Here is a 25,836-nt window from a genome sequence, read left to right on the forward strand (position 1 = left end):
ACTCAACCAATCGGAGCTACTCTCACTGACTCGTGACTTTGACCTGCTCAACTCGACTTGACAGCCGAGTATCCATCATCATCCATCACTCACTCCCACCCACTGAACCAACGACTTCCACTCACTCCCACCCACTGAACCAACGAGTTCCACTCAATTGCAGTCTTCTCTGATTCACACGATCAGGCCACTGATTTGCTACAGGAAAATTATCCATATCATCGGGATGAAAGACTGAAAGACCAAGAGTTCTCCAAGGCAAAAGGTTGTGGGTTGATGTCATTAATAACAAAACTTTGGTAAACTTTCTAACTATTTTTGACCACTCGAGAATGGGGGGTCAAAAATCCCCCCAAACGACATATATTACATATACAGATATATTACATATATTACATATATACAGATATTTCATCACATGACCTTTTAGGTATGCATGCTGTTCCGGACCCAGAAGCCAACATACCCTATGTAGCTGACATATGTCAGGCATGGCTGTAAAGGTGAGACTCTTGCGGTTCTAATAAGCCCAATTGAATTGAGATATCTTGATATCTTGATATATTTCTTTCTTTATTTTTATTTTTTTAAACCTGTGCTGTTAGCATGATGGGAATACAACAGAGTATTTGCGCCATTGCATCAAGTACAGAGTTAGTCTGCAAGTGGAGTTCAAGTTCTCAACCTGCAATGCAACTCTTTATTAATTCTTAAATCATCAACAACTGCTGCAATAACTCTGTCCTGTGGACGACCTGTAGAATGACAAGCGCACAGTTTTTGGTTATAGAGAACCATCACCAACCTCCCTCTCTGGAGAACTATTTATCATGTTTGGGTCTACAAACAACTGATCACTACTCCAAGAGGTGGAGAATCACCACGGGTGAGACAAATAAACATAGAAACAAACAACATTTACACAAAAACCTAAACACTGGACGACAACATGTATTGAAAAACAGTGAATTAGGTCCAGGAAAACTGGAACTACAACTCGTCACGTGGCCTCTTCCTGTCATAATCATGGTAGTAAATAAGGGAGGAAAGGAGAGGAATGCAACCAGGAGGATGCTGGGGTGCACTCGAAGCAGGTGTGGTGGTGTGTGTGTGTGCGTGTGTGTGTGTGTGTGTGTGTGTGTGTGTGTGTGTGTGTGTGTGTGTGTGTGTGTGTGTGTGTGTGTGTGTGTGTGTGTGTGTGTGTGTGTGTAAGATGTCCACAGGTGAGTGTACAGGGTATAGAAGGTCGGTATTATGTCCTGGCGGCTTCAAGCAGCGGACAGGGCCCCGAAGCCCCCGAACTCTGCAGCCCTGTAGACACCCTACCGCTGCAGGAAAGCCCCAAGTACCCTGACCTGTGGCCACAGAAGACCCCCGGGTCCCCAGAGAAGCCAGAGGGCCGTGGAGCTACCCCCACGCCCAGCCCCCAGGAGCATTACCCAGTCCCAAGGAGCACGAGGAGACCCCACACCCCAGGGGCGCGCACATACAACGAACCCCCAGGTGCAGGCACAAGATGCAGCCGCAGGCACAAAACCCTGGCCGCGGGCGCAAGGCACGGACTATCCAGCCCCATGGCGACAGACCGACACCCTGCCCGAGCCGCCCGCTCCACAGGCGAGCCAGCAAGACTCCCATGCCCACCCACGGCCCGCGCAAGGGGGAGGCCTGACCAGACGCCCCAGCCGGCATGAGTGCCAAGTGCCCATACACCTAGCAGCGTGTGCCTAGTGTGGGGCACCTTTAGAGAGATCGTCACTTTAAAGGGCCGCGGTATGATCTGATGGCTTTAACACCTCCGGCCCCAACTCGTCCCTCTCAATTGTTGCTGTGGCCAGTGCTACAGGCACGCCTTCCCTCCATAGTTTTCGGGGGTTTAGCGTGTGGCTTTGCTCTTATGTCCAGGACGTACTGGACCTCGTTTTTACTGGTGCTGGGACCTTCCTGCCAGTTTTCCTTAATCAGGTCGAGCACCCCACGAGGTCTCCTGCCGAACAGCAGCTCAAAGGGGGAAAACCCTGTGGAGGACTGGGGAACCTCCGACACTGCGAACAATAGGGGGTTCAGCCATGTGTCCCAACTTTGGCTGTCATCGTGGACGAACTTCCGGATTGTGTTTTTCAACGTGTTGTTGAAGCACTCGACCAGGGCTGGTCCGAATTGAGCAAACGCCCAGTAAAACGAAGTGCCCTGGTCGGCCAGGATTTCCTTCAGAATCCCGACCCGCGAGATGACCTGAAACAGCACCTGCGCCGCATTTTTGGCCGTTACACTGCACAACTGCACTGCTTCTGGGTATCAGGTTGTGTAGTCCGCGAAGACTAACACGAATCGATAGCCCCGAGCACTGTACTAATGGCCCGATGAGATCCATAGCGATTCTCTCAAATGGAGTCTCGACTAAGGGGAGGGGCCTCAACAGCGCTCTGGAAATAGCCGATGAATTCACCAGCTGACATTCGGGGACAGGCAGCACAGCACCGCCGCAGGTCAACGCAGGTGCCCAGCCAATTGAAACGGGCCTTTATCCGCTCTGGTGTTTTCTCATATCCTAGGTGACCGGCCATCGGGTTATAGTGAGCCGCCTGGAAGATTAAATCCCGGCCGCTTTTAGGGACCAACAATTGGGTAACCTCTTCTCCTGACTGGGCGTCACGGTTCACTCGATATAATTTATCCCTAATCACTGCGAAGTACGGATGAGTGAGCGCAGCATCAGGATGCATTAACACACCATTGATTTTATCTACCTGCTCAAAGGCCCCGCAAAGTGTATCGTCCCGCAATTGTTCCAGAGGAAAATCCTCCATGGGATGGACTGGGGGTCCTGAGGAAGGTCCCACCTCCTCTGCTTTGGTGACCTCTGCCATTGCAACCTCCACGTTGCCGTGCGCCGCGCAACCCTCACATATGACTACAGATCATGAGCACGCCCCCCCTCCTTCTTTCATTAAGACATCAAACCCCGGCCAAATTGTACCCAAAATCAGGAGGTGCGATAGGCAGGAACTAACCGCAGCCTTTACCATAGGCTTTTTTCCCTTATAGCCAATTTCGAGCTGCACTATCGGACATGTGTGAATATCCCCATGCACACAACAAATATCCACCCAAGATGCCTTTACGAAAGCCCAGAGTTGAACCAGATGTTGCTGAATCCTCGTCTGAACAGCCCGAGTCCAGCAAAGCCTGATGTCTACCCCTTGTAACCTTACTGGCACACGGTAGGCCCCTTCTTGACCGGGGGAGGGAACGGCAGACCCGCTACCCGAATGACCTGGCTGACCTCCAAGATTGAGCAGTCCTGGAAGTCGTGGTCGGGTCTCTCGCATCGCCAGCATACCTGCCCAGGCGTCTCCCCAGCTTTCGGGGGTCCCGAGTCCATGCCACCCAGGAAGGATCAGGGGGGGTTGGAGCGGGGTAGGAACTGTTCTCCCTCTGGTGGTCGTCCCTCCTCTAGCGGGAAAGGGGCGGGAGGTGGGCCCCTCCTGGGGCCCCGGAAAGGAGGATGGTGATGGCCTCCAGGTCCGTGGCGCTGGTACCGGCCGGTCCCTCAACAACTCCTGTGCCGGATCCAGGTGCGGGCCCCTCGGCGGTCCCTGACAGTCCCTCGTTGTCCCCTCTCTGGTCTGGTGTGGTAGGCAGTGGTGTGGGCATAGGCCTCGGCGTGGTCCTCCACGAGTGCTATGGAGGCTTGGGGGAGGCTGGTCGGTGGCAATGTACGCTGGAAGATTGACCACAAACTTTTTGGTGGCCACCGGCTCGACAATCTGGTGCGGGGAGTGCTCCTCCGGTTGTAACCACCGCTGGACCGCGTTCAGGAGCTGCGGTCCTTGCCAGCGGTTGGCAAGGAACACCTCAAGGTCGTTCCTTGCCGGGTCTGGTGCGCTCCCGGTGGGCGACCTGGATGGCCTGCTGGCTTTCCCAGAGCGCCTCCTGGTCCCACTCACAGACCCTCACCATCTCCTGGAACTGCAGTGCTTGCCGTTCCTGCATTGTAGCGAGGACCGCCAGGGGGAGGGCGTCCCGGATTCTGCCTGTCCCTTGGTCGGCCACATACCTTATCGTATTTGCCACAATATACATGATGCAAAAAAACAACAGTCTTAACCCGTTGAAAAGGACTACACCATATCACCATAGATGCCAAAGATATTGACTTTTAAAGCCTAAAAAGTATTGGGCTTAATAATTGATTTTAAAGCCAAAAAAGTTATCCTTTGATATATGTCAGGATGACAGCTGCACAAATATCCACATTATACGCTATATCAAATCTTTGATTGATCATATTTTAATAATCCTTTGATAGATCAGTCTAATCCCCATCGCTATCTATATATTTTTCCTTTTATGTATTTTTCCCAAATCTCAAGGGTCTTTACGGTGGAGGAGCAGGTACAGACCGGCTCCTCTCCTGTCGGCATCGCCCGCTCGTGCCCTCATAGACGAGCAGATCAGCATCCAGGGGCATTTCCTGCCGCCCCACAGTGCAGTCACAGTGTGTGCACACATGCACAGTGAGGACGGCGACCTGTGGGAAGCCTTTTCGCACTACAATACCAACGAGGACGGCACCGTGAACTGTAAGTCACAAGGATTCTTACCAGCATGCGCACTGTTGCTTCAAAATTCAATATTATGATTAGCAAATTTGAAAGACATTCCGTACATTGCCTATCCAAAACCAACAAATAAATCCCATTTCACAATTCTCTCCTCCATTAGTGAGTAGGGATCACTCGGTCGGGGGTTCCTATGTCGGGTGCGAGCCGATGGGGCTTATGTGGAGCCTTCAGCCGGCACCAGGGGCGAGAGAGGGTTTGAGGTTGACATTTAAAAATAACGTTTATAATAAACGTTTATTTTGTGGAATCCCCACTCCTATTGAATTTATTGACTTTAAACAGTCTCTGTTGCGTATTCCATCCACAGGCTCAAGAAGAAAAACACTGAGGCTCCATACGTAGTGAACCTGTCCCTTTTTGAGGGCCACTTCACACCGAGTGACGGTGCCACAGGAGTTGGACGCAGTGCAGGTCCGCTGGCGGTATCGACTGTAGAGAGGTGGTACATGACACCGGGCGTCAGGAGGATAGACATTCGACAAAATGGAATTGTGGGAACGTTATTTCTTCCTTCAGGCAAGATAAGATAATATAAGAAGCGCAATGACTTTATTTGGCGAAGTCGATTTTAATATACAAGGAATTTGTCTTGGTAAGGGTTGGTGCGTTAGTGTGGTGTGCATAAAAAAGCTTAAAAACCTAAAAAAGTTATCTCAAAAGGTTGTTGCGTGCAGGCCCGGGGCCGTTCCCTGCCATCCTGGACCTGTGGGGGATGGGAGGAGGGCTGGTGGAGTACCGCTCTGCACTGTTTGCCTCCAGAGGCTTCGCAAGTCTTTCTCTTGCCTACATTGGACACAAAGATATTCCCGGTCCACTCAACACAAGAAATGTCGGCATCGACTACCTCAGGGTAAAAACAAAACAAAGAAAGATTGCTTCATTTTCTATCTCCCTCCATTTCTTTGTCGCTCCAGGTGACATTTTCCCCGATATTCTCTTGTGTGTTGGCAGTCGGCGTACCACCTGCTTCAGGACCGTCCCGAAGTGTGTGGGGAAAGAGTGGGTGTGATTGGCCTCTCCTTCGGGGTCTTCATGTCCCTTCAAATCGCCACTCAGCCTGATCTCAAAGTGTGTGAAGAGTTCAATCTTTGAGATCAGTTTTTCTGGGACAGTGGTCATTCTGCCGCCCCTGTTACTGTGTGAAATGCACATTGATAAAGAAATGTTATTTTCAGAAATAATGTAATTTAAGTAAATAATGTGTCACTGTCTTGATACTGTGGCTCAGAACAAATATCATGTATCAAACATGTATGATAATAATTGAAGTTTCCCCTTTCAGCCAAAGTGTGTGATTTGTGTTAATGGCCCAATTGGAGACTTCTCTGGCGGTGGGAGTCAAAGCTTCGAGAGGTAGTAGCTGCTGATGAAAATTACTATACTGTATACTATAATATTTACCATTTACCATGTGATCATGTGAATGTCTTTTTTCATCATTTTTGTTTTCATCTCTTTATTACCCATGATATTGACTTCGTCAATACGTTTCTTTTTCTATAGGTAAGTCGTGCAGCGTCGTCATCACTAAGGCCTTGTGGGTTTGTTCAACTCTGGCCTGGACATGATTTGCGATGTGTAATTAAAGTAATTCTTTGTTATGGGATCAAGTTCTGTTTATTACAACTGATTTACAGACAAGAGCAGAAAATAATAACTCAATAAACACACTGCTTAAAATGGGATCTTAAAGAGCCACAAAACTTTGAAACTAACTGTGTGGAGGTTGAGTTTACTTCCTGTGTGTTGCTGTTGTTGTTAGTACCTCGCGGTACTGGCGCTTTGACGAACAGGGCTACGTTAGTTTCAGAGAAGTGTCCTTGCCGAATAACATTCACCCAGAGAACAGAGTGAAGGTAATGTGTAAAATTAAAAGTCACACCCATGTACTTCCAATCCTCATCATTCAATTGAAACCATTGCAATTTTACATCGACAAAATGTCTTTGCAGTTAGAAAACCTGACCTGCCAGATACTGTGGATTGTGGGAGAGGACGACTTCAGCTGCGCGAGTATAGAGAACGCAAATGAGGTACTCTGACTTAAAACGTATTTATTCCTTGGTTTGATTAAAAATCCAAATAGAACTTTACAACCCCATTTTTTTATGGATTTGTAGCTTCCCTGCTCTGAATGGAAGACATTGAAATTTTAATCACAATTGAATTATTTACTTATTTGATTCAATTATGTGTTTGTGATTTAACATGTGTTTGTGCCTCAGATTGAGGAGGCTCTGCGTTCTGCAGGTAAAGCCCAACTCTTCACCCGCTTGTCGTATCCCGGTGCAGGACACCTGATAGAGCCTCCATACTCCCCAAATGCTAGAACCTCCCTGTGGACGGTCAAACCCAAGAAACGTATGTGAGCTTTCTTTGTTTTGTTTTTCAATTTAATTTGCACAGGTCTAATTGCTCACTATTCATTGTTAAATGCCTCTTATAAATATGAATATCATATGAAATGATAATCTAGCCACTGGGGGTGCACAAGCCAGTGTATCATCAGTGCCGGTCCCAAGCCCGGAGGAATAGAGAGGGTTGCATCAGGAAGGGCATCCGGGTAAAAGCCATGCCAAATCAAACATGCGGACAACAAATATGATTTCCATACCGGATCAGTCGAGACCCAGGTTAACCGGCCGAAGAAGAAGAAGAGGGTGAAGGCTTGTCCAGAGACATCAGGAGAGGAAGAAGGGTAGGAGAGTAGAGTTGAGAGTAGGAACTTTGAACGTTGGCACTATAAAGGGTAAAGAGAGAGAGCTGGCTGACATGATGGAGAGAAGGAAGGTAGATGTACTATGTGTACAAGAGACCAGGTGGAAGTGGAGTAAGGCCAGGAGTATCGGAGCCAGGTACAAACTGTTCTACCATTTAGTGGATGGCAGGGTGGTATGGATGGTAGGGACAGTCTTGAAGGAAGACTATGTCAAGAGTGTTTTGGAGTTGACGAGAGTGTCGGACAGAGTGATGAGCATGAAGCTGGGAATTGATGGGGTGATAACGAATGTGATCAGTGCATATGCTCCCAAAGTTGGGTGTGAGGTGGAAGAGAAAGAATAATTTTTTGGTGAGTTGGATGTAGTGGTGGAGAGCGTCCCGAAGGGAGAGAGAGTGGTCGTTGGAGCAGATCTCAATTGGCAGGTTGGCAAAGGGATCAGGGACATAGATGATGGGTAGGTATGGCAACAAGGAGAGGAATGTGGAAGGACAGATGGTGTTGGACTTCCCCAAAAGAATGAAATTGGCTGTTGTGAATACTTATTTCAAGAAGAGGGAGGAACACAGGGGGCCATACAAGAGTGGGTGAAGGTGCACACAGATGGACTACATCTTATGCAGGAGGTGCAATCTGAAAGAGATAAGTGACTGCAAAGTGGTGGTCGGGGAGTGTGTTGCTCGTCAGCATCGGATAATGGTCTGTAGGATGACCCTTGAGGCCAAGAAGAGGAAGAGAGTGAAAGAAAAGCCCAAGATAAAGATAAAATGGTGGAAGTTGAAAAAGGAGTGTTGCATGCAATTTAGGGAAGAGGTAAGGCAGGCATTAGATGGGAATGAACAGTAAACAGATGACTGGAAAACAACTGCAGAAGTGGTGAGGGAGACGGCCAAGAAGGTACTCGGTGTATCATGTGGGAAGAGGAAGGAAGACAAGGACTCTGAGGAAGTACAGGAGAGCATAGAGCAGAAGAGGTTGGCTAAGAAGAAATGGGATAGTCAGAGAGATGAAGAAAGTAGACAGGAGTACAAGCTGATGTGGTGCAAGGCGAAGAGAGAAATGGAAAAAAAGGAAAAGGCATACGACGAGTTGTATGAGAGGTTGGACAGTAAGGAAGAAGAAAAGGACTTGTACGCATTAGCAAGACAAAGGGACCAAGCTGGGAAGGATGTACAGCAGGTTAGGGTGATTAAGGATAATGATGGGAATGTGCTGACTAGTGAGGAGAGTGTGTTGAGAAGGTAGAAGGAGTACTTTGAGGAGTTGATGAATGAAGAAAATGAGAGGTAGAGAAGAGTGGATGATGTGGGGATAGTGGATCAAGAAGTGCAGCAAATAAGCAAGGATGAGGTGAGAATAGCATTAAAGAAGATGAAGAGTAGAAAGGCAAATGACATACCTGGGGAAGTATGGAAATGTTTAGGTGAGATGGCAGTGGCGTTCCTAAAAAGACTGTTTAACACCGTTCTGGAAAGGGAGAGGATGCCGGAGGAGTGGAGAAGAAGTGTACTGGTACCCATCTTCAAGAATAAGCGAGACCTACAGAGCTGTAGTAACTACAGGGGAATAAAGTTGATCAGCCACAGCATGAAGCTATGGGAAAGGGTAGTGGAAGCTAGGTTAAGAGGAGAGGTGGGGATCAGCGAGAAAAACACAGACCCACTAGGGTGTTCTGGGGTAATGCTCTGGGGCCGTTTCCTTTTTGAAAAGTAAGTTACTAAATGCTCATTTGTGACTACTTTTAGGGTTACTTTAGGGTTGACTTGATCACAAGTTAAAAGAATTACAAGACTGCGCAAAATTAAGTACGAATTATGAATTTATTAAGTACAAAAGGCAGCCCCACTAGCTACATAACTAATTAAAAACTTGATACCTTCCAAGAACAATATTGCTTAACTAGACAATTCCAGGAAATTGTGTGGGTGCTTGCCGGCACGCACCGCCAACTCAGTGCATTTTGTTGAGTTGCGTAGCGTGAATTAAGTGTGCAGTGGACGTAGTGGTCATTTGCCAACAGAGCCGGTCCTGACCTCCAGGGCGCCCTACGCAAAGTTCTATGTGCCTAATTCACCCTGAGGGTCTGTGTCAACGGAGAGGGTCCTTCTCACCAAGATGATGTCGTTTTACTAAACACAATTAAATTATACTCATCAAAAAAACTTTTACTTCCATTGTCATCATCACTTTCCAAATGCATTATCTCCAATAGTTCACAGCATAATAATAATAACTGGGATTTACTGTATATAGCACTTTTCACAAACCCAAGGACACTTTACAATGGAAAACAAAAAACAAAACAAGACGAGGTAGATCAATTGAAATAAATAAAGAACAGAATAAAAAAGGAAACCAAAAAAAAGGGTCAGGGGCAGTAGGCCACGTTGAATAGGTAGGTATTGAGGAGGTTTTTGATGGTGGCCAGGGATGGAGCATTTTGAATGTCAGTGGGGAGAGGGTTCAAGATGGTGGTGACCGCCACACTGAAGGCTCTGTCCCCAAAGGGTTGTAGCCTCATGCAGGGGGCGGAGAGCAGACACATGTCTGACTGCAGCTTCCGGGACGGGGCGTAGGGGTGGAGGAGGTCTGTTAGGTACTGCAGGGCGAGGGTGTGGAGGGATTTGTAGGTTAGTAGTAGGGTTTTGTAGGAAATACGGGTTTTGACAGGGAGCCAGTGGAGATGGGTGAGGGTGGGGGGGATGTGCTGCCAGGGCTTGGTGTGGGTGAGAAGTCTAGCAGCAGAGTTTTGAACATACTGGAGCCTGTCCAGGAATTTACTTGGAACTCCGGACAGGACTCCATTGCAGTAGTCCAGACGGGAGTTGATGAAAGCGTGGATTAGTGTTTCTGCCACAGACTCAGACAGTGATGGGCGGAGTCTGGAGATGTTCTTGAGGTGGAAGAAGGCAGATTTGGTTATGGATTTGATGTGAGTGAAATAAAAGGATTGAATCGAGGTTGCGTACTTTGGGGGATGGGAAAACAGAGCAGCCATCAACAACCAGGAGCAGATCTCCAACCTTTCTGAGCAGTGCCTTGGGATCCACAACCTTGAGTTTGGTTTTGTTATTGTTGAGTTTAGAGGACATCCAGACTTTGATGTCATTGAGGCAGTTGAAAAGAGACTGAGGGGGAGCCGGGTGGATGGTTTTGTCCTGATAACTGTGTGTCATCAGCGTAGGTGTGGAAGCATAGACCGTGGTGGCGTGTGAGCTGACCAAGGGGGACCATGTAGATGGTGAAGAGGAGGGGCCCAAGCATGGAGCCTTGAGGCACGCCTTGGTCAACTGGGCCAGGGGAGGAGCAGGAGTCTCCTATAGTGACAAACTGCTTCCTGTTGGTGAGATAGGATTGGAACCAGGAGAGTGCTGTACCGGAGAAACCTAGGTAGCCGGATAGACGCTTGAGGAGGATAGTGTGAGAGACTGTGTCGAAGGCAGCTGAGAGGTCAAGAAGGATGAGTATACTGATGTAGCCTGCATCAGCGGCAATGAGGAGGTTGTTAGTGATTTTAATGAGGACGGTCTCCGTGCTGTGGTGAGTTCTGAATCCAGATTGAAGGTGCTCGTGAAGCTCATGGTTGGAAATGTGCTGTTGGAGTTGGGTGGCAACTGCTCGTTCCAGGATTTTGCTTAGGAACAGAAGGTTGGAGATCGGGCGGTGGTGGTTGGGGTTGTCAGATGTCACATGCTGTTTGAAGGCCTCAGGGTGGACAGTGAGGCAATATCTTCTGTAGAGCCTTTCCAGCTGACGGTCGCTGGCCTTCATGGTGCGGAGATCAGAGGTGTACCAGAGGGCATGGCAAGTGAAGGAGACAGTCCGGCTTTTGAGGGGGGCAAGAGAACTGAGACTGAGGGAGAGGGCAGAGTTGTAATGGGCAACCAGGCCATCCACTGTGGTGTCAGAGGGATCTAGGGCCAGGTGGGTCACGAGGGTGTTAATCAGGGCTGGTGTACTCAATGACTTGAGGTTCCTGAACGTGATGGTGTGTTAAACGCGTTGCCTGGGCGGGGGGACAGGAACAGTAAACAGGACAGCATGGTGGTCAGAAACAGCTAGGTCCAGGCACTGAAGATGGGAGGGAGAGGTGCCAGTGGTGCACACCAGATCGAGCGTGTGGCCTTTGGCGTGGGTGGGACCTTGTGTAATGTTAAAACAGTCCAATAGTGACAGCAAATTTTGGCAAACATACAGCTGGTGGATGTTGTTAAAGTAAAACATCTATAAACTAATCCTGGATTTAGCAGACACATGCTTGTAACCTGATATTCCCTGTCTGTGTTAGTCACCTTCCCTTTAGGCATTTTGTGTACTTTACCTTAAGGCGTTTTCCGTTGAGTGTCCTATACACCGAAAATACGTCTCCTACGTATGTTAAGGTGTCTCGTTTCATTCGTAGTCCTGGCGCCTCTGTTGCTCAAAACAAAACCTTTAACGGTCCGCGGCTGAGGACTTTCTTTAGGAGTCCCAGACTCCCCCTTGCAAGATTTCAGGTCCGATGCTCTGAAGAGAAGAGTCGGATATTGGAGTCCCACGATTGGGCACCAAAAAAATGTTAAAGTAAAACAGCTATAAACTTTGTTCGTGGACGGACTTATCGTTACAGAAGAAATCGGAGACAAATACTTTAGGTTAATAAAGCATTTAATCTCGTACCAGAGGATCCAAGGTTGTACAAGAGGAGCAGTTTCAGTGTAACAATACAACAGAAAGTCACAGAGGAAATGCTCAATTTCTCACTGGAGAACTGAGTTTTTATGCAGTCTTCTTGCAGAGAAGAAGCCGGGCCGGGCCGCTGGGATGGAGGTCAGCTGATGTGAAGACGCCCCTGCATAGATCATGCTGACATGACAGTTTCATTGATGGGGCAGTTTTCGTTGGGACTGACCATGTGTTGATGTTTCCGTACTTTACAAGCGAGACATGTTGCCTTCCTCCTCTTTACATTAAGGCACAGAAAGTGATTAGTTTATGTCCTTTTTAAGATATGAACTCTTACTTAGCCTTGAGAAGAAGAACAGAGTACACATATATCGTACAAGAATCGAAGAGAAAAACACAGCAATAAACTGTGAACTCTGCTTAGCCTACAGAAAGAGAGCAGAGTACATATACGTCATACAAGAGTTTTTGTGAAAGGCACAGTAATATATAAATAGAAATATAAAATTCTTATAACAGATGTTGAAGTCACCGAGCAGAAGGGTACATGGGACATGGAACAGACAGAGGTAAGCAGTTCAGACATGAAGGTGGTGGAGGCTTTAGGGGGGCGAGGATGAGGACAACCTGGAGGCGCAGTGAGAGAGAATGTCCTATAATAAAGTCCTGTTGAACTTGCCAAGTTTCTGTTAAACAGAGAGAGTCAATTTTCCGTTCCAGGATGATGTCTTAAATGAGTAATGATTTATTGCTGAGAGATTGTGCATTCTGTAGCCTAAATGTTGCAGTTTTAACTATGGAAGGCGGGGCAGGCGAGTTGGGAGGAACAAGCCTGTCAACACAGACCAGCGGCTGCAGAACAGAGTGCACATGGGACATGTCTCCATGACAGCGCTGGGAGATGACAAGACAGCAGACCATTGATTTCAGCAGAAAACCTAAAATAAATAGCCTCAGGTAGTTGCAGCAGTGGGCCAAAACTGAAGTAGCGCAAAGTTCAAAGAGACGAGAAACAAACGAAAACAGACACGCATACAGGCAGGTGAGAAGCGGCAACAGGTTTTCACCTTAATCAAACATTACTGTGCATGAGTCAAATTCAGTTATTGATCTAGAACTGATCAATTTTCTTCTCCTCTTCCACAGCCACTCACTAGCCCATTAATCTAACACAATCCACAATCCAACTAAATCTCACATAGAAAAGTCATAATTGCTTTAATTTTGTGAAGAATTATTAAAATATATTTTTTTTTTATGTGATATGTATCACCGGCAGAAGCAGCTCTGCAGTTGCACAAGGTTCATTCTGCTCTGCATTCGCGTGGCAGTTTCACTTACCATGCACCACCCAAGTGGCACGTTCAGGGACCTCAGGCACAGAGACACAGAAGACGGGATTGTAGAGAGTGGGCCAGTTGGAATAAAACCAGGAGCAGATATGTGTCATGACAGGGCTCCTCCCCTGAGTGTGTGTGGGGATGGAGCTTTTACCTGTTGCTCTTTGGACCAACCAACGAGCAACAGGTATGCAGCCACTCTGATCCCAATTACCTAGAGCAAAGGCAGGTGTAGCTGCTCAAACCACCCCATCCCCACGCCACAATTTGTATTTACCATTTCTAAACATGTGAACTTTGTTTAATAAAGACAATTCTTAGTCTGGCTGGAAGTTTACTCTTGTTTTCACTGGCAGTGAGGCATGTTAGCAACTTTCCACAGCATCACAGCTTGAATTCACAAGGGCAGGCTGGCAGTGCCATACAGGTCATTATGTGTAATTCATGTACACAGTAGATCATAGTGGATTTTAGCGCTGACTGAATTAGTCCCAGATTCATTTTGAAACTTACTTTAAAGTACTGTGAATCACAACATCATGAGTTTGTCAAAAACAACTATATCTTTGATGATAATATTAACCAATATGGAATGGAAAATGACATTGTTTTGTATTTCCTGTGCTTTGCTGTTTCCCCTCTATTCGTGTCTAGTCATCACGCTGTGGGGAGGCCACCTCGCACCCCATGCCGCCGCACAGGAAAACTCCTGGAACAAGATGCTGCATTTTCTGGATTGCAATCTCAGAGGCTGAAATTGTCCGGTTACAGACAATATCAACTCAATCATCTGTTCACCTCCAGGAGCAGTAATTGTTTTTATCCAATATATCTGTGACTTCTAAAAGTCTGATTTTTATTTTTTCATATGCTATTATTGCATATTATAAAAAAAATGTAATGAGAAATTGAAACTGGGAGGACAAGAACTTCTGCATTAGATGTGGTACAATATGAAAGAACGCCATAAAGGGGATATGTAGGAGGTTTTGGGTGTTGGGTGCCTCTTCTAGGTCAAGCCAAAATTAGCAATGTTTCAGTGAATCAATTAATGTACTTCTAAATGTAAAAACTGCTAAAATGGTCACTTACCTGTGTCAACCCTCATCAAACAATGGAAAGAAAGGCCAACAAGTGTCAACAATGAGGGAACTTCCAGATTACAACTAAGAATTGATTCCTTTATACAAGATGGATGCCAAAAACTATGTATTGTTGAAATAAATGTTGATTTTGGCAAGACATGATTTGTTTCTTTTAATACCAATGTGATACCACTAGAGGGTTAAGACATCGATAGCATAGGACAAAAAGTATTTATTTCTTATTTGATAATAAAATAATAATAAAAAATGCAAAAATGCAAAAATAAGGTTCCATAATATATTATTGATCATTCTGGGCACATGAAATTTCAGACCACTTTACCAAAGAGCCCACTGCTTGTTCAGGTTTTGATAGGTTTTTAATATGTTTATTGCGTCATTAACGGTGATGGTAAATTGGGGTGAAGAGTTTAAGTTCAAGTTCAAGAAATTATTTGTCACATACATATACATACAGTCATACATATATGCATACATTGACACCCGGTGATTACGCACAATAAGCTCTATAAGCTCTAAAAATACAAAAAAAAAAAAAAAACCAAAATGTGCGTAATCGACACAAGGCGCAGCACTAACCTCAGAGAGTAGAAGTCCTGGCTATTAAAATTGCCAACCTTGCATCAGCAATAACGTGGAACAATTACAATAAAAGTAAAAGGTGGACCGGAGGGAAAGGTTCTATATATGTGTCTGGGAAAGATATACACGTTCGCGAGGGACGCGTCCTCGGAGCGCAGGCCACGGGCGACCCGACGCGCAGCAAGGCGGCAGCGTCCGCGACCCGCGCTCCGGACCGGGGCCGACGCATGCTGACGTCACCGTGGCGAGCAGAGCGACGAGCTCCTGGAAGTCGACCCCCGGGTCCCCGCTTTGGTGAAGGTCTGCAAAGGGCTCCTCCAGCGTCTCGTCCTCCCGGATTTTCTGTTCGGTGTCAGTGAAAGGACGTGAGCTCCAGGGGCAAAAGGCAGCTTTTAAACGAGGGGCGGCTCCTCCCTCCGTTTTTACGAGCCGTAGTATTGTTTGAGCTGCGGCGCAAACACAAGGAACGTTTTCCTCAGAGCGCTCCGAGGAAATGATCAGCACCACTTTGGAAGTGAGAGAGAAGAGGCATGTTCGCGGGGAGAGGTGAATTGAGATTGTCACGGTTCGAGTTTCATTTTGTTTCTTTTGGTTGCGCAGTCACACACATTGCCGGTTAATGTTAATGTGGACTGGGCGGCTGCACTGAGGAGACGGTCAGTGAGTAGAAGACGAGTACTTATTACGCACTGGGACAAAGTTTGAGGTCAGTCGGAATCGAGTATTAGTAAACTACAAAAAAAGGGCAAATTAGAAAGTACCGGGTACTCTGTCACTGTGCCATGGAACCTGTCGCTTGTGGAACGCCGTGCGGCGGCAGCCCGAGTCAGACCTTCAGCTCCGGGCAGGAAAGTACTGAGTGAGTGAGTGAGTGAAGTTGAAACAAGCAACTAAGTGGGGGGGGGGTTTTCTGACAGGGCCAAGTTAATACAGTATTTATTGAGCTTGAATGTTATTCTCCCTTGTAAGTCGCTTTGGATAAGAGCGTCTGCTAAATGACTAAATGTAAATGTAATATAAGTGTTGCACAGCAGTGTGAGTGACGTTGTCTAGCTAGTAACAAGTAGGAGGGGCGAGCCACTCCAGAGTCAGTGAAAAGAGTCGTTTGTTTCGTTCAAACTCACGCATCACTACAGATATGTGTGATTAGTTGCTGCACCAAGTTGTGGGTTGATACCATTAATTAAACAGCTTTGGTACATTTTCCAGCTATTTCTGACCACTCGAGAATGGGGGCAACGGGGTCAAAAATCCCCCCAAAAGACGTACTGTGTATTACATATACAGATATATTACATATATACAGATGTTTCATCACACATGAATGCAATTGGGCTCTTTGGATTCACAAGAGTCTCAGCTTTGTAGCCGTATCCAATTTTTACCATTCCATGACTTTTTAGGTACCGCAGTGTGCGGTAATAGGGAACAGAAAAAAGGTGAAAATAACATATTTTCACTGCGTGCAGAAACTGGTCTGTTTAGGACCCTGATGCCAACATACCCTATGTAGCTGACATATGCCAGGCATGGCTGTAAAGATGAGGCTGTTGCGGTTCTAATGAGCCCAATTTCATTGAGATATCTTGAAGTCACCCGTTTAAAAATAATCATGCCCATATACTTTTGGCAAAAAAGGTAGCCGACTTTGGAGCTATGTTGCGCCACTTTCCAGCTAGCTATCATGTCATGCTACACACCAATGGATTCATCTGGAAGTCTAGTTTCTGTTTACACTGGATCTTAAAATAATCTTACCGAAAGTTTAAAACTGAGGTTGCAAAGCTCGTCAAACACAGACTGCGCCATGGGGGGAAAAGGCTAAAATGGCAGCTTTGGGGGCCATATGCAACCACATGGTCTGCATATAGCAAGAAACGACCCTGTTTCTTAGTGATATGTTTTGGATTCCGAGAGATTTGAATATTCAGGGATCCTCAACACAGCCTGGGCACCGCAATCAAGCTTAACCAGGACGATAAAGTTAATGATTCATTGACAAATGGCCACAATAAGACCAGACAAATTCACAGATTTATGAATATTTTGCAGCGTTGCACCAAACATTGGGCCAGATTGTCCTGTCCTGGCGTGAAAATAATCCCCCTGGCCTGATCTGCTCTTCTCAGCATTTATCACAGACTGTCCAACTATAATATAAGCAATTAACAAACTGTCCAACTATTATTACCTTATCATATTTGCGACAATACACATTATGCAAAAATCAAGTCTTAACCCACTGAAAAGGACTATACCATATCATCATACATTCCAAAGAAATTGACTTTTAAAGCTTAAAAAGTAATCTTTTGGTGTATGTCAGGATGACACCTGCACAAAGAAGATCCACATTATTCCACATTAAACACTTTATCAAATCTTTGATTGATTGATTATATTTTACTAATCCTTTGATAGATTAGTCTAATCCCTGTTGCTAACTATATATTTTTACCTTTTTTGTATTTTCCAAACCTCAAGGATCTTTACGGTGGAGGAGCAGGTACAGACCGGCTCCTCTCCTGTCGGCTTCACCCGCTCGTGCCCTCATAGACGAGCAGATCAGCATCCAGGGGCGTTTCCTGCCGCCCCACAGTGCAGTCACAGTGTGTGCACACATGCACAGTGAGGACGGCGACCTGTGGGAAGCCTTTTCACACTACAATACCAACGAGGACGGCACCGTGAATCGTAAGTCTCAAGGATTCTTACCAGCATGCGCACTGTTGCTTCAAAATTCAAAATTACAATTAGCAAATTAAAGAAAATTCTACACATTACATATCCAAAACCAACAAAAAAAATTACATTTGACAATTGTCTCCTTCACTAGTGAGTAGGGATCACTCAGTTGGGGGTTCATATGTCGGGTGCGAGCCGATGGGGCTGATGTGGAGCCTGCAGCCGGCACCGGGGGCCAGAGAGGGTTTGAGGTTGGCACTTAAACATAGCGTTTATAAGGTTTTGTTTTGTAGAATCTCCACTCTCATTGAATTTATTGACTTCAAACCGTCTCCGTTGCGTATTCTGTCCACAGGCTCAGGAAGAAAAACGTGGAGGCTCCATACGTAGTCAACCTGTCCCTGTTGGAGGGCCACGTCACACCAAGTGACTGTTTCACAGGAGAAGGACGCGGCGCGGGTCCGCTGGCGGTATCGACTGTGGAGAGGTGGTACATGACACCAGGCGTCAGGAGGATAGACATTCGACAAAATGGAATCGTGGGAACGATGTTTCTGCCTTCAGGTAAGATAAGACAAAAAGCAGGTACGTTTATTAGGCGAAGTACATTTAAATATACAAGGAATTTGTCTTGGTCAGGGTTGGTGCGTTGGTGTGTAGTGCCTAAAAAAAAGCTTAAAAACCTAAAAAAGATGTCTCATATTGTAGATCAAAATGTGATCATATGCAGGCCCGGGGCCGTTCCCTGCCGTGGTGGACCTGTGGGGGATGGGAGGAGGGCTGGTGGAGTACCGCTCTGCACTGTTTGCCTCCAGAGGCTTTGCAAGTCTTTCTCTTGCTTACTTTGGACACAAAGATATTCCCGGTCCATTCAACACAATAAATGTCGGCATCGACTACCTCAGGGTAAAAACAAAACAAAAAAAGATTGCTTCATTTTCTATCTCCCTCCATTTCTTTGTCGCTCCAGGTGACATTTTTCCCGATATTCTCTTTTATGTTGGCAGTCGGCGTACCACCTGCTTCAGGACCGTCCTGAAGTGTGTGAGGAAAGAGTGGGTGTGATCGGCCTCTCCTTCGGGGTCTTCATGTCCCTACAAATCGCCACTCAGCCTGATCTCAAAGTGTGTGAAGAGTTCAATCTTTGAGATCGGTTTTTCTGGGACAGTGGTCATTCTGCCGCCCCTGTTACTGTGTGAAATGCACATTGATAAAGAAATGTTACATTCAGAAATAATGTAATTTAAGTAAATACTGTGTCACTGCCTTGATACTGTGGCTCAGATCAAATATCATGTATCAAACATGTATGATAATAATTGAAGTTTCCTCTTTCAGCCAAAGTGTGTGATTTGTGTTAATGGCTCAGTTGGTGACTACTCTGGCAGCATGGGTCAAAGCTTCGAGAGGTAGTAGCTGCTGATGAAAATGACTATTTATGTCAATCAGATGCTTGATAGTGCATTATGTGCTGTTTACCATATAATCATGTGGATGTCTTTTTTCATCTCTTTATTACCCATGATATTGACTTGTTTCTTTCTTCTATAGGTAAGTCGTGCAGCGTCGTCATCACTAATGGTAAATGGACTGCATTTTATATAACGCTTTTCCAGTCTTGCAACCACTCAAGGTGCTTTACAATACATGCCTCACATTCACACACACTGACAATTGTGCAAGGTGCAGACCAGCTCATCGAGAGCACATAAGGGTTCAGTGTCTTGCTCAACTTCGACAAACAACCAGGAGGAACAGGGGGTCGAACCAGGAAGCCTCTGAATACTGGACGACCCACTCTACCTCTTGCGCCACCGTCACCACTAAGTGGTGATTTGCAGACAGGAGCAGAACCGAATAACTCAATAAACACACTGCTTAAAATGGGGTCTTAAAGAGCCACAAAACTTGGAAACTGTGTGGAGGTTGAGTTTACTTCCTGTGTGTTGTTGTTGTTGTTGTTAGTACCTCGCGGTACTGGCGCTTTGACGAACAGGGCTACGTTAGTTTCCGAGAAGTGACCTTGCCGAATAACATTCACCCAGAGAACAGAGTGAAGGTAATGTGTAAAATTAAAAGTCACACCCATGTACTTCCAATCCCCAACATTCAATTACAGTCATTGCAATTTTACATCGACAACATGTCTTTGCAGTTAGAAAACCTGACCTGCCCAATACTGTGGATTGTGGGGGAGGACGACTTTGGCTGCGCGAGTATAGAGAACGCAAATGAGGTACTCTGACTTAAAATGTATTTATTCCTTGGTTTGAATAAAAATCCAAATAGAACTTTACAACCCCACTTTTTAAAAGAATTTGTAGCTTCCCTGCTCTGAATGGAAGACATTGGAATTTAAATCACAATTGAATTATTTACTTATTTGATTCAATTATGTGTTTGTGATTTAACATGTGTTTGTGCCTCAGATTGAGGAGGCTCTGCGTTCTGCAGATAAAGCCCAACTCTTCACCCGCTTGTCGTATCCCGGTGCAGGACACCTGATAGAGCCTCCATACTCCCCAAATGCTAGAACCTCCCTGTGGACGGTCAAACCCAAGAAACGTATGTGAGCTTTCTTTGTTTTGTTTTTTCATTTAATTTGCACAGGTCTAATTGCTCACTATTCATTGTTAAATGCCTCTTGTAAATATGAATATCATATGAAATGATAATCTAGCCACTGGGGGTGCACAAGCCAGTGTATCATCAGTGCCGGTCTCAAGCCCGGAGGAATAGAGAGGGTTGCATCAGGAAGGGCATCCGGGTAAAAGCCATGCCAAATCAAACATGCGAACAACAAATATGATTTCCATACTTGATCGGTCGAGGCCCGGGTTACCGACGACCGCCACTGGTGCCGTTAGCCAACAGGGTGCCAGCAGAAATTGTGCTACTGTCGGCTGAAGAAGAAGAAGAAGAAGAGGAAGAGGGGGAAGGCGTGGCTGGAGACGCAGGAGAGGAAGAAGGGTAGGAGTGTAGAGTTGAGAGTAGGAACTTTGAACGTTGGCACTATGAAGGGTAAAGAGAGAGAGCTGGCTGACATGAGAGAAGGAAGGTAGATGTACTATGTGTACAAGAGACCAGGGGGAAGGGGAGTAAGGCCAGGAGTATCGGAGCCGGGTACAAACTGTTCTACCATTTAGTGGATGGCAGGGTGGTATGGATGGTAGGGATAGTCTTGAAGGAAGACTATGTCAAGAGTGTTTTGGAGTTGACGAGAGTGTCGGACAGACTGATGAGCATGAAGCTGGAAATCATGGGGTGATAAGAAGAGGGAGGAACACAGGGTGACATACAAGAGTGGAGGAAGGTCCACACAGGTAGACTACATCTTATGCAGGAGGTTCAATCTGAAAGAGATTAGTGACTGCAAAGTAGTGCTAGGGGAGTGTTGCTAGGCAGCATGCAGGCCAGCATGGAAATGTTTAGGTGAAATGGCAGTGGCGTTCCTAACAAGACTGTTTAACACCATCCTGGAAAGGGAGAGGATGACAGAAGGGTTCCAGCAAGAGTGAAGGGGAAGGTCTACAGGACGGTAGTGAGACCAGCCATGTTGTACAGTTTAGAGGCGGTGGCACTGACAAAAAGGCAGGTGGCTGAAGTGAAGGTGGCAGAGTTGAGGACGTTGAGATTTTCATTGGGAGTGACAAGGATGGAGAGGATTAAGAATGAGTACATTAGAGGGACAGCTCAGGTTGAACAGTTTGGTTGAAAAGTGAGAGGCCAGATTGAGATGGTTTGGACACATGTGTAGGAGGGATGAGAGTTACGTTGGGAGAAGGAGGCCGAGGATGGAGCTGCCAGGCAAGAGGGAAAGAGGAAGCCAAAGAGACATGCAGGCGGTTGGTGTCAGGGAGGAAGATGCGCAGAACGGAAAGTATTGGAGGCAAATGATCCACTGTGGCGACCCCTAACGGGAGCAGCCCAAAGTAGAAGGAGAAGCAGGCATGCAAACTGTTGAGGGGTGAAAAAGGTGAGAAGGATGCGTGAGCGGAGAAAAACACAGACCCACTAGGGGGTTCCGGGGTAATGCTCTGGGGGCGTTTCCTTTTTGAAAGGTACGTTCGTAATGCTCATTTGTGACTACTTTTAGGATTATTTGAGGGTTGACTTGATCGCAAGTTAAAGAATTACAAAACTGCGCAAAATTAAGTACAAATTATGAATTTAATAAGTTCAAAAGGCAGCCCCACTAGGTACATAACTAATTAAAATCTTGAGACTCTCCAAGAACAATATTGCTGAACTAGACAATTACAGGAAATTGTGTGGGTGCCTGCCAGCACGCACCGCCAACTCAGTGCATGTCGTTGAGTTGTGTCATGTGAATTAAGTGTGCAGTGGACGTAGTGGTCGGTTGCCAACAAAGCCGATCTCCATGGCGCCCTACGCGAAATTCTATGTGCCTAATTCACCCTGAGGGTCCATGTCAACAGAGAGGGTCCCTCTCACCAAGTTGATGTCACTTTACTGAACACAGTGAAATTATACTAATCAAAAAAACTTTTACTTAAATTGTCATCACTTTCCAAATTACATGGAGGATTGGGGCGCTTTAGAACTAAACTTGCGTTATCTCCAATAGTTCACAACATAATAATAATAATAATAATAATAATAATAATTAATAATAACTGGGATTTATTGTATATAGCACCTTTCACAAACCCAAGGACACTTTACAATGGAAAACAAAAAACAACAGAATGTCAGTGGGGAGAGAGAGTGGCGGCCGCCACACTAAAGGCTCTGTCCCCAAAGGTTCGTAGCCTCATGCGGGGGGTGGAGAGGTAGACCCGTGTCCGAGGACCGCAGCTTCCGGGACGGGCATAGGGGTGGAGGAGGTCTGTTAGGTACTGCGGGGCGAGGGCATGGAGGGAGGGATGATGTATATGATATGTATGTATGATATGTATCACCGGCAGAAGCAGCTCTGCAGTTGCACAAGGTTCATTCTGCTCTGCATTCGCGTGGCAGTTTGGCTTACCACGCGCCCACCAAGTGGCACGTTCAGGGACCTCAGGCACAGAGACACAGAAGACGGGATTGTAGAGAGTGGGCCAGTTGGAATAAAACCAGGAGCAGATATGTGTCATGACAGGGCTCCTCCCCTGAGTGTGTGTGGGGATGGAGCTTTTACCTGTTGCTCTTTGGACCAACCAACGAGCAACAGGTATGCAGCCACTCTGATCCCAATTACCTAGAGCAAAGGCAGGTGTAGCTGCTCAAACCACCCCATCCCCACGCCACAATTTGTATTTACCATTTCTAAACATGTGAACTTTGTTTAATAAAGACAATTCTTAGTCTGGCTGGAAGTTTACTCTTGTTTTCACTGGCAGTGAGGCATGTTAGCAACTTTCCACAGCATCACAGCTTGAATTCACAAGGGCAGGCTGGCAGTGCCATACAAGGCATTATGTGTAATTCATGTACACAGTAGATCATAGTGGATTTTAGCGCTGACTGAATTAGTCCCAGATTCATTTTGAAACTTACTTTAAAGTACTGTGAATCACAACATCATGAGTTTGTCAAAAACAACTATATCTTTGATGATAATATTAACCAATATGGAATGGAAAATGACATTGTTTTGTATTTCCTGTGCTTTGCTGTTTCCCCTCTATTCATGTCTAGTCATCACGCTGTGGGGAGGCCACCTCGCACCCCATGCCGCCGCACAGGAAAACTCCTGGAACAAGATGCTGCATTTTCTGGATTGCAATCTCAGAGGCTGAAATTGTCCGGTTACAGACAATATCAACTCAATCATCTGTTCACCCCCAGGAGCAGTAATTGTTTTTATCCAAGATATCTGTGACTTCTAAAAGTCTGATTTTTATTTTTTCATATGCTATTATTGCATATTATAAAAAAAAAATGTAGTGAGTATTTGAAACTGGGAGGACAAGAACTTCTGCATTAGATGTGGTACAATATGAAAGAATGCCATAAAGGGGATATGTAGGAGGTTTTGGGTGTTGGGTGCCTCTTCTAGGTCAAGCCAAAATTAGCAATGTTTCAGTGAATCAATTAATGTACTTCTAAATGTAAAAACTGCTAAAATGGTCACTTACCTGTGTCAACCCTCATCAAACAATGGAAAGAAAGGCCAACAAGTGTCAACAATGAGGGAACTTCCAGATTACAACTAAGAATTGATTCCTTTATACAAGATGGATGACAAAAACTATGTATTGTTGAAATAAATGTTGATTTTGGCAAGACATGATTTGTTTCTTTTAATACCAATAAGATACCACTAGAGGGGGTAAGGCCCTAATAGGATTGGACAAAAACTATTTTGTTATTCTTATTTGATATAAGATAATATCTAAAAATAAAAATTTGAGAGAATAAGCTTCCATGATATATTATTGATCATTCCGGCCGCATGAAATTTCAGACCACTTTACCAAAGAGCCCACTGCTTGTTCAGGTTTTGATAGGTTTTTAATATGTTTATTGCGTCATTAACGGTGACGGTAAATTGGGGTGAAGAGGCTGTTGCACGCTGACGTCACCATGGCGATCAGCGCGATGAACTCCTGGAAGTCGATCTCCAGGTCCCCATTTTGGTCAAGGTCTGCAAAAAGCTCGTCCAGCGTCTCGTTCTCTTGGATTTTCTGTTCGGTGTAAGTGAAAGGATGTGAGTTCCAGGGGCAAAAGACAACTTTTAAACGAGGGTTGACTCCTCCCTCAGTGTTTACGAGCAGCGTTATTGTTTGTGCTGCTGTAGCAAAGACAACCGGATCGCTTTACGTTTTCCTCCGAGCGCGCCGTGGAAGTGATCACCACAACCTTTGGAAGTGAGAGGGAAGAAGCGTGTTCGCGGGGAGAGGTGAATTGAGATTGTCAACGTCGCCCATACTGGAACGGGCAAGATTGGCCTGTCACCAAATACAAGTAAACGGGAGAGCTGCGGTTTTTCTGGATAAAAAGCACTACGCAGTTCACATTTCTCAACTGTTTTAATGAGTCGTTTTTATATTCATGGGTTTTTGATCCTCTTGGAGTAGAGTGCGCCACCGTTGGCATTTACGCTAAGGGTTGCTCGTGGACGCACTTCCTGTGACACATCCATCGTTACGAATCAGTCCATTTTTTCCATCAGTCCGAATGCATATTGATATCGAAGCTTCCAAGGAAACACTCATGATGTCATTATTCTATAGCCATTACACTGTGCAATTAACATCGACTTCATAATGATAGGTCGAAACAAAAATGTTGTCTCCTGCCGCTGAGCTGAGAGACAGGTAGGTGGAGAACACATTCCTCAAACCAGGGATGATGCATTTAGAAACTGTGTTTTTTTGGACAATGTGAAATTTTGTTACTTTGCAAGATAATTGTTCAAATAGCGACACTGAAAATAAACACCGGAAAGTAGATTTTTTTTTAGACTACACGGAACAGGTTTAAATGTATTCATAGCAGGTTTAAATGAACCTCCCCCTTAAATATCTGTGTTACCTAATTTCCCACAAGTTCCCCTCACCATTATGAAGTGACTCATCTCATGGTTGATGAGGTCCTTCAGCTCGGCTTTCTTCAGCTTGCACTTGTGACCGGAGTATTTGTGGAACACACGGATGATGGTGACCATAGCGCTCTCCACCTCTGACATGCTGGACTGGGAATTCTGCAACAAGCACGGCTATTTTAGGTTTGTTCAAAGAAAAATGATATTTTTTCTCTTTCATAAATTACATACACTACAATGCAACACTACTCTACAACACTACAGCAGTTTGAAAATGCATGCCGTTATCAGGAAAAGTTAGTTTCACCTGCATTTGAAGACTCTTTCTCCTCCAGATGCTTGTGTGAGGACGCAGTGACTGAGACTGGTGCTGAAGCTGTGTCAGCGGCCACGCCCAACACACTGGGTCATTAATACATATTGATCAACCACACGGAGGCTCTTCTTTCCCAGCACTGCCATCCTAATGTTTTCCTAATGGATTTAGTGGTTGAAGCAGGTTTGCTCAAAACATTTTGCTTCTAAAAACATGCTGTAGATTGTGCTTGCACTGCAGCATGAGGTTGAAATTAAGCCATGAATGGTTGGTGAACCATGGTGAGTCATTTTTCAATGGGAG

At 45.7% G+C, this 25,836-nt stretch overlaps 3 protein-coding genes across 4 annotated transcripts; 2 read left to right on the top strand and 1 right to left on the bottom strand.

Annotated features, from left to right (window-relative positions):
* Positions 1 to 3,272: 3,272 nt before the first annotated feature.
* Positions 3,273 to 14,144, top strand: LOC307230691 (bile acid-CoA:amino acid N-acyltransferase-like; the record flags this gene model as incomplete). Its single annotated transcript, XM_080001128.1, has 11 exons — positions 3,273 to 3,420; positions 3,642 to 3,707; positions 4,377 to 4,586; positions 4,729 to 4,828; positions 4,936 to 5,144; positions 5,303 to 5,478; positions 5,580 to 5,698; positions 6,391 to 6,484; positions 6,581 to 6,661; positions 6,854 to 6,989; positions 14,007 to 14,144. 11 exons carry the CDS (start codon positions 3,273 to 3,275, stop codon positions 14,105 to 14,107), a joined length of 1,440 nt encoding a protein of 479 aa, XP_079857254.1. The 3' UTR covers positions 14,108 to 14,144.
* A 1,229-nt stretch (positions 14,145 to 15,373) lies between these two features.
* LOC307230046 (bile acid-CoA:amino acid N-acyltransferase-like) lies at positions 15,374 to 23,958 on the top strand. 2 transcript variants are annotated; one of them, XM_080000229.1, is made up of 11 exons: positions 15,374 to 15,586; positions 17,525 to 17,734; positions 17,877 to 17,976; positions 18,081 to 18,289; positions 18,456 to 18,631; positions 18,733 to 18,849; positions 19,064 to 19,134; positions 19,691 to 19,784; positions 19,881 to 19,961; positions 20,155 to 20,290; positions 23,369 to 23,958. In XM_080000229.1, exons 1-11 carry the CDS (start codon positions 15,571 to 15,573, stop codon positions 23,467 to 23,469), a joined length of 1,311 nt encoding a protein of 436 aa, XP_079856355.1. In that variant the 5' UTR covers positions 15,374 to 15,570; the 3' UTR covers positions 23,470 to 23,958. The 2 variants fall into 2 exon arrangements, with proteins under 2 accessions (XP_079856355.1, XP_079856354.1); XM_080000228.1 differs by having other exon boundaries at positions 19,691 to 19,961.
* Positions 23,959 to 24,204: 246 nt separating this feature from the next.
* LOC307230692 (protein S100-B-like) lies at positions 24,205 to 25,597 on the bottom strand (the record flags this gene model as incomplete). Its single annotated transcript, XM_080001129.1, has 3 exons — positions 25,525 to 25,597; positions 25,233 to 25,376; positions 24,205 to 24,357 (listed from the first exon to the last, which is right to left on the bottom strand). Exons 1-3 carry the CDS (start codon positions 25,528 to 25,530, stop codon positions 24,205 to 24,207), a joined length of 303 nt encoding a protein of 100 aa, XP_079857255.1. The 5' UTR covers positions 25,531 to 25,597.
* Positions 25,598 to 25,836: the final 239 nt, after the last annotated feature.

The sequence above is a fragment of the Zeus faber genome (genome assembly GCF_960531495.2).
Source record: "Zeus faber genome assembly, chromosome: 5".
Lineage (NCBI taxonomy): Eukaryota > Metazoa > Chordata > Actinopteri > Zeiformes > Zeidae > Zeus > Zeus faber.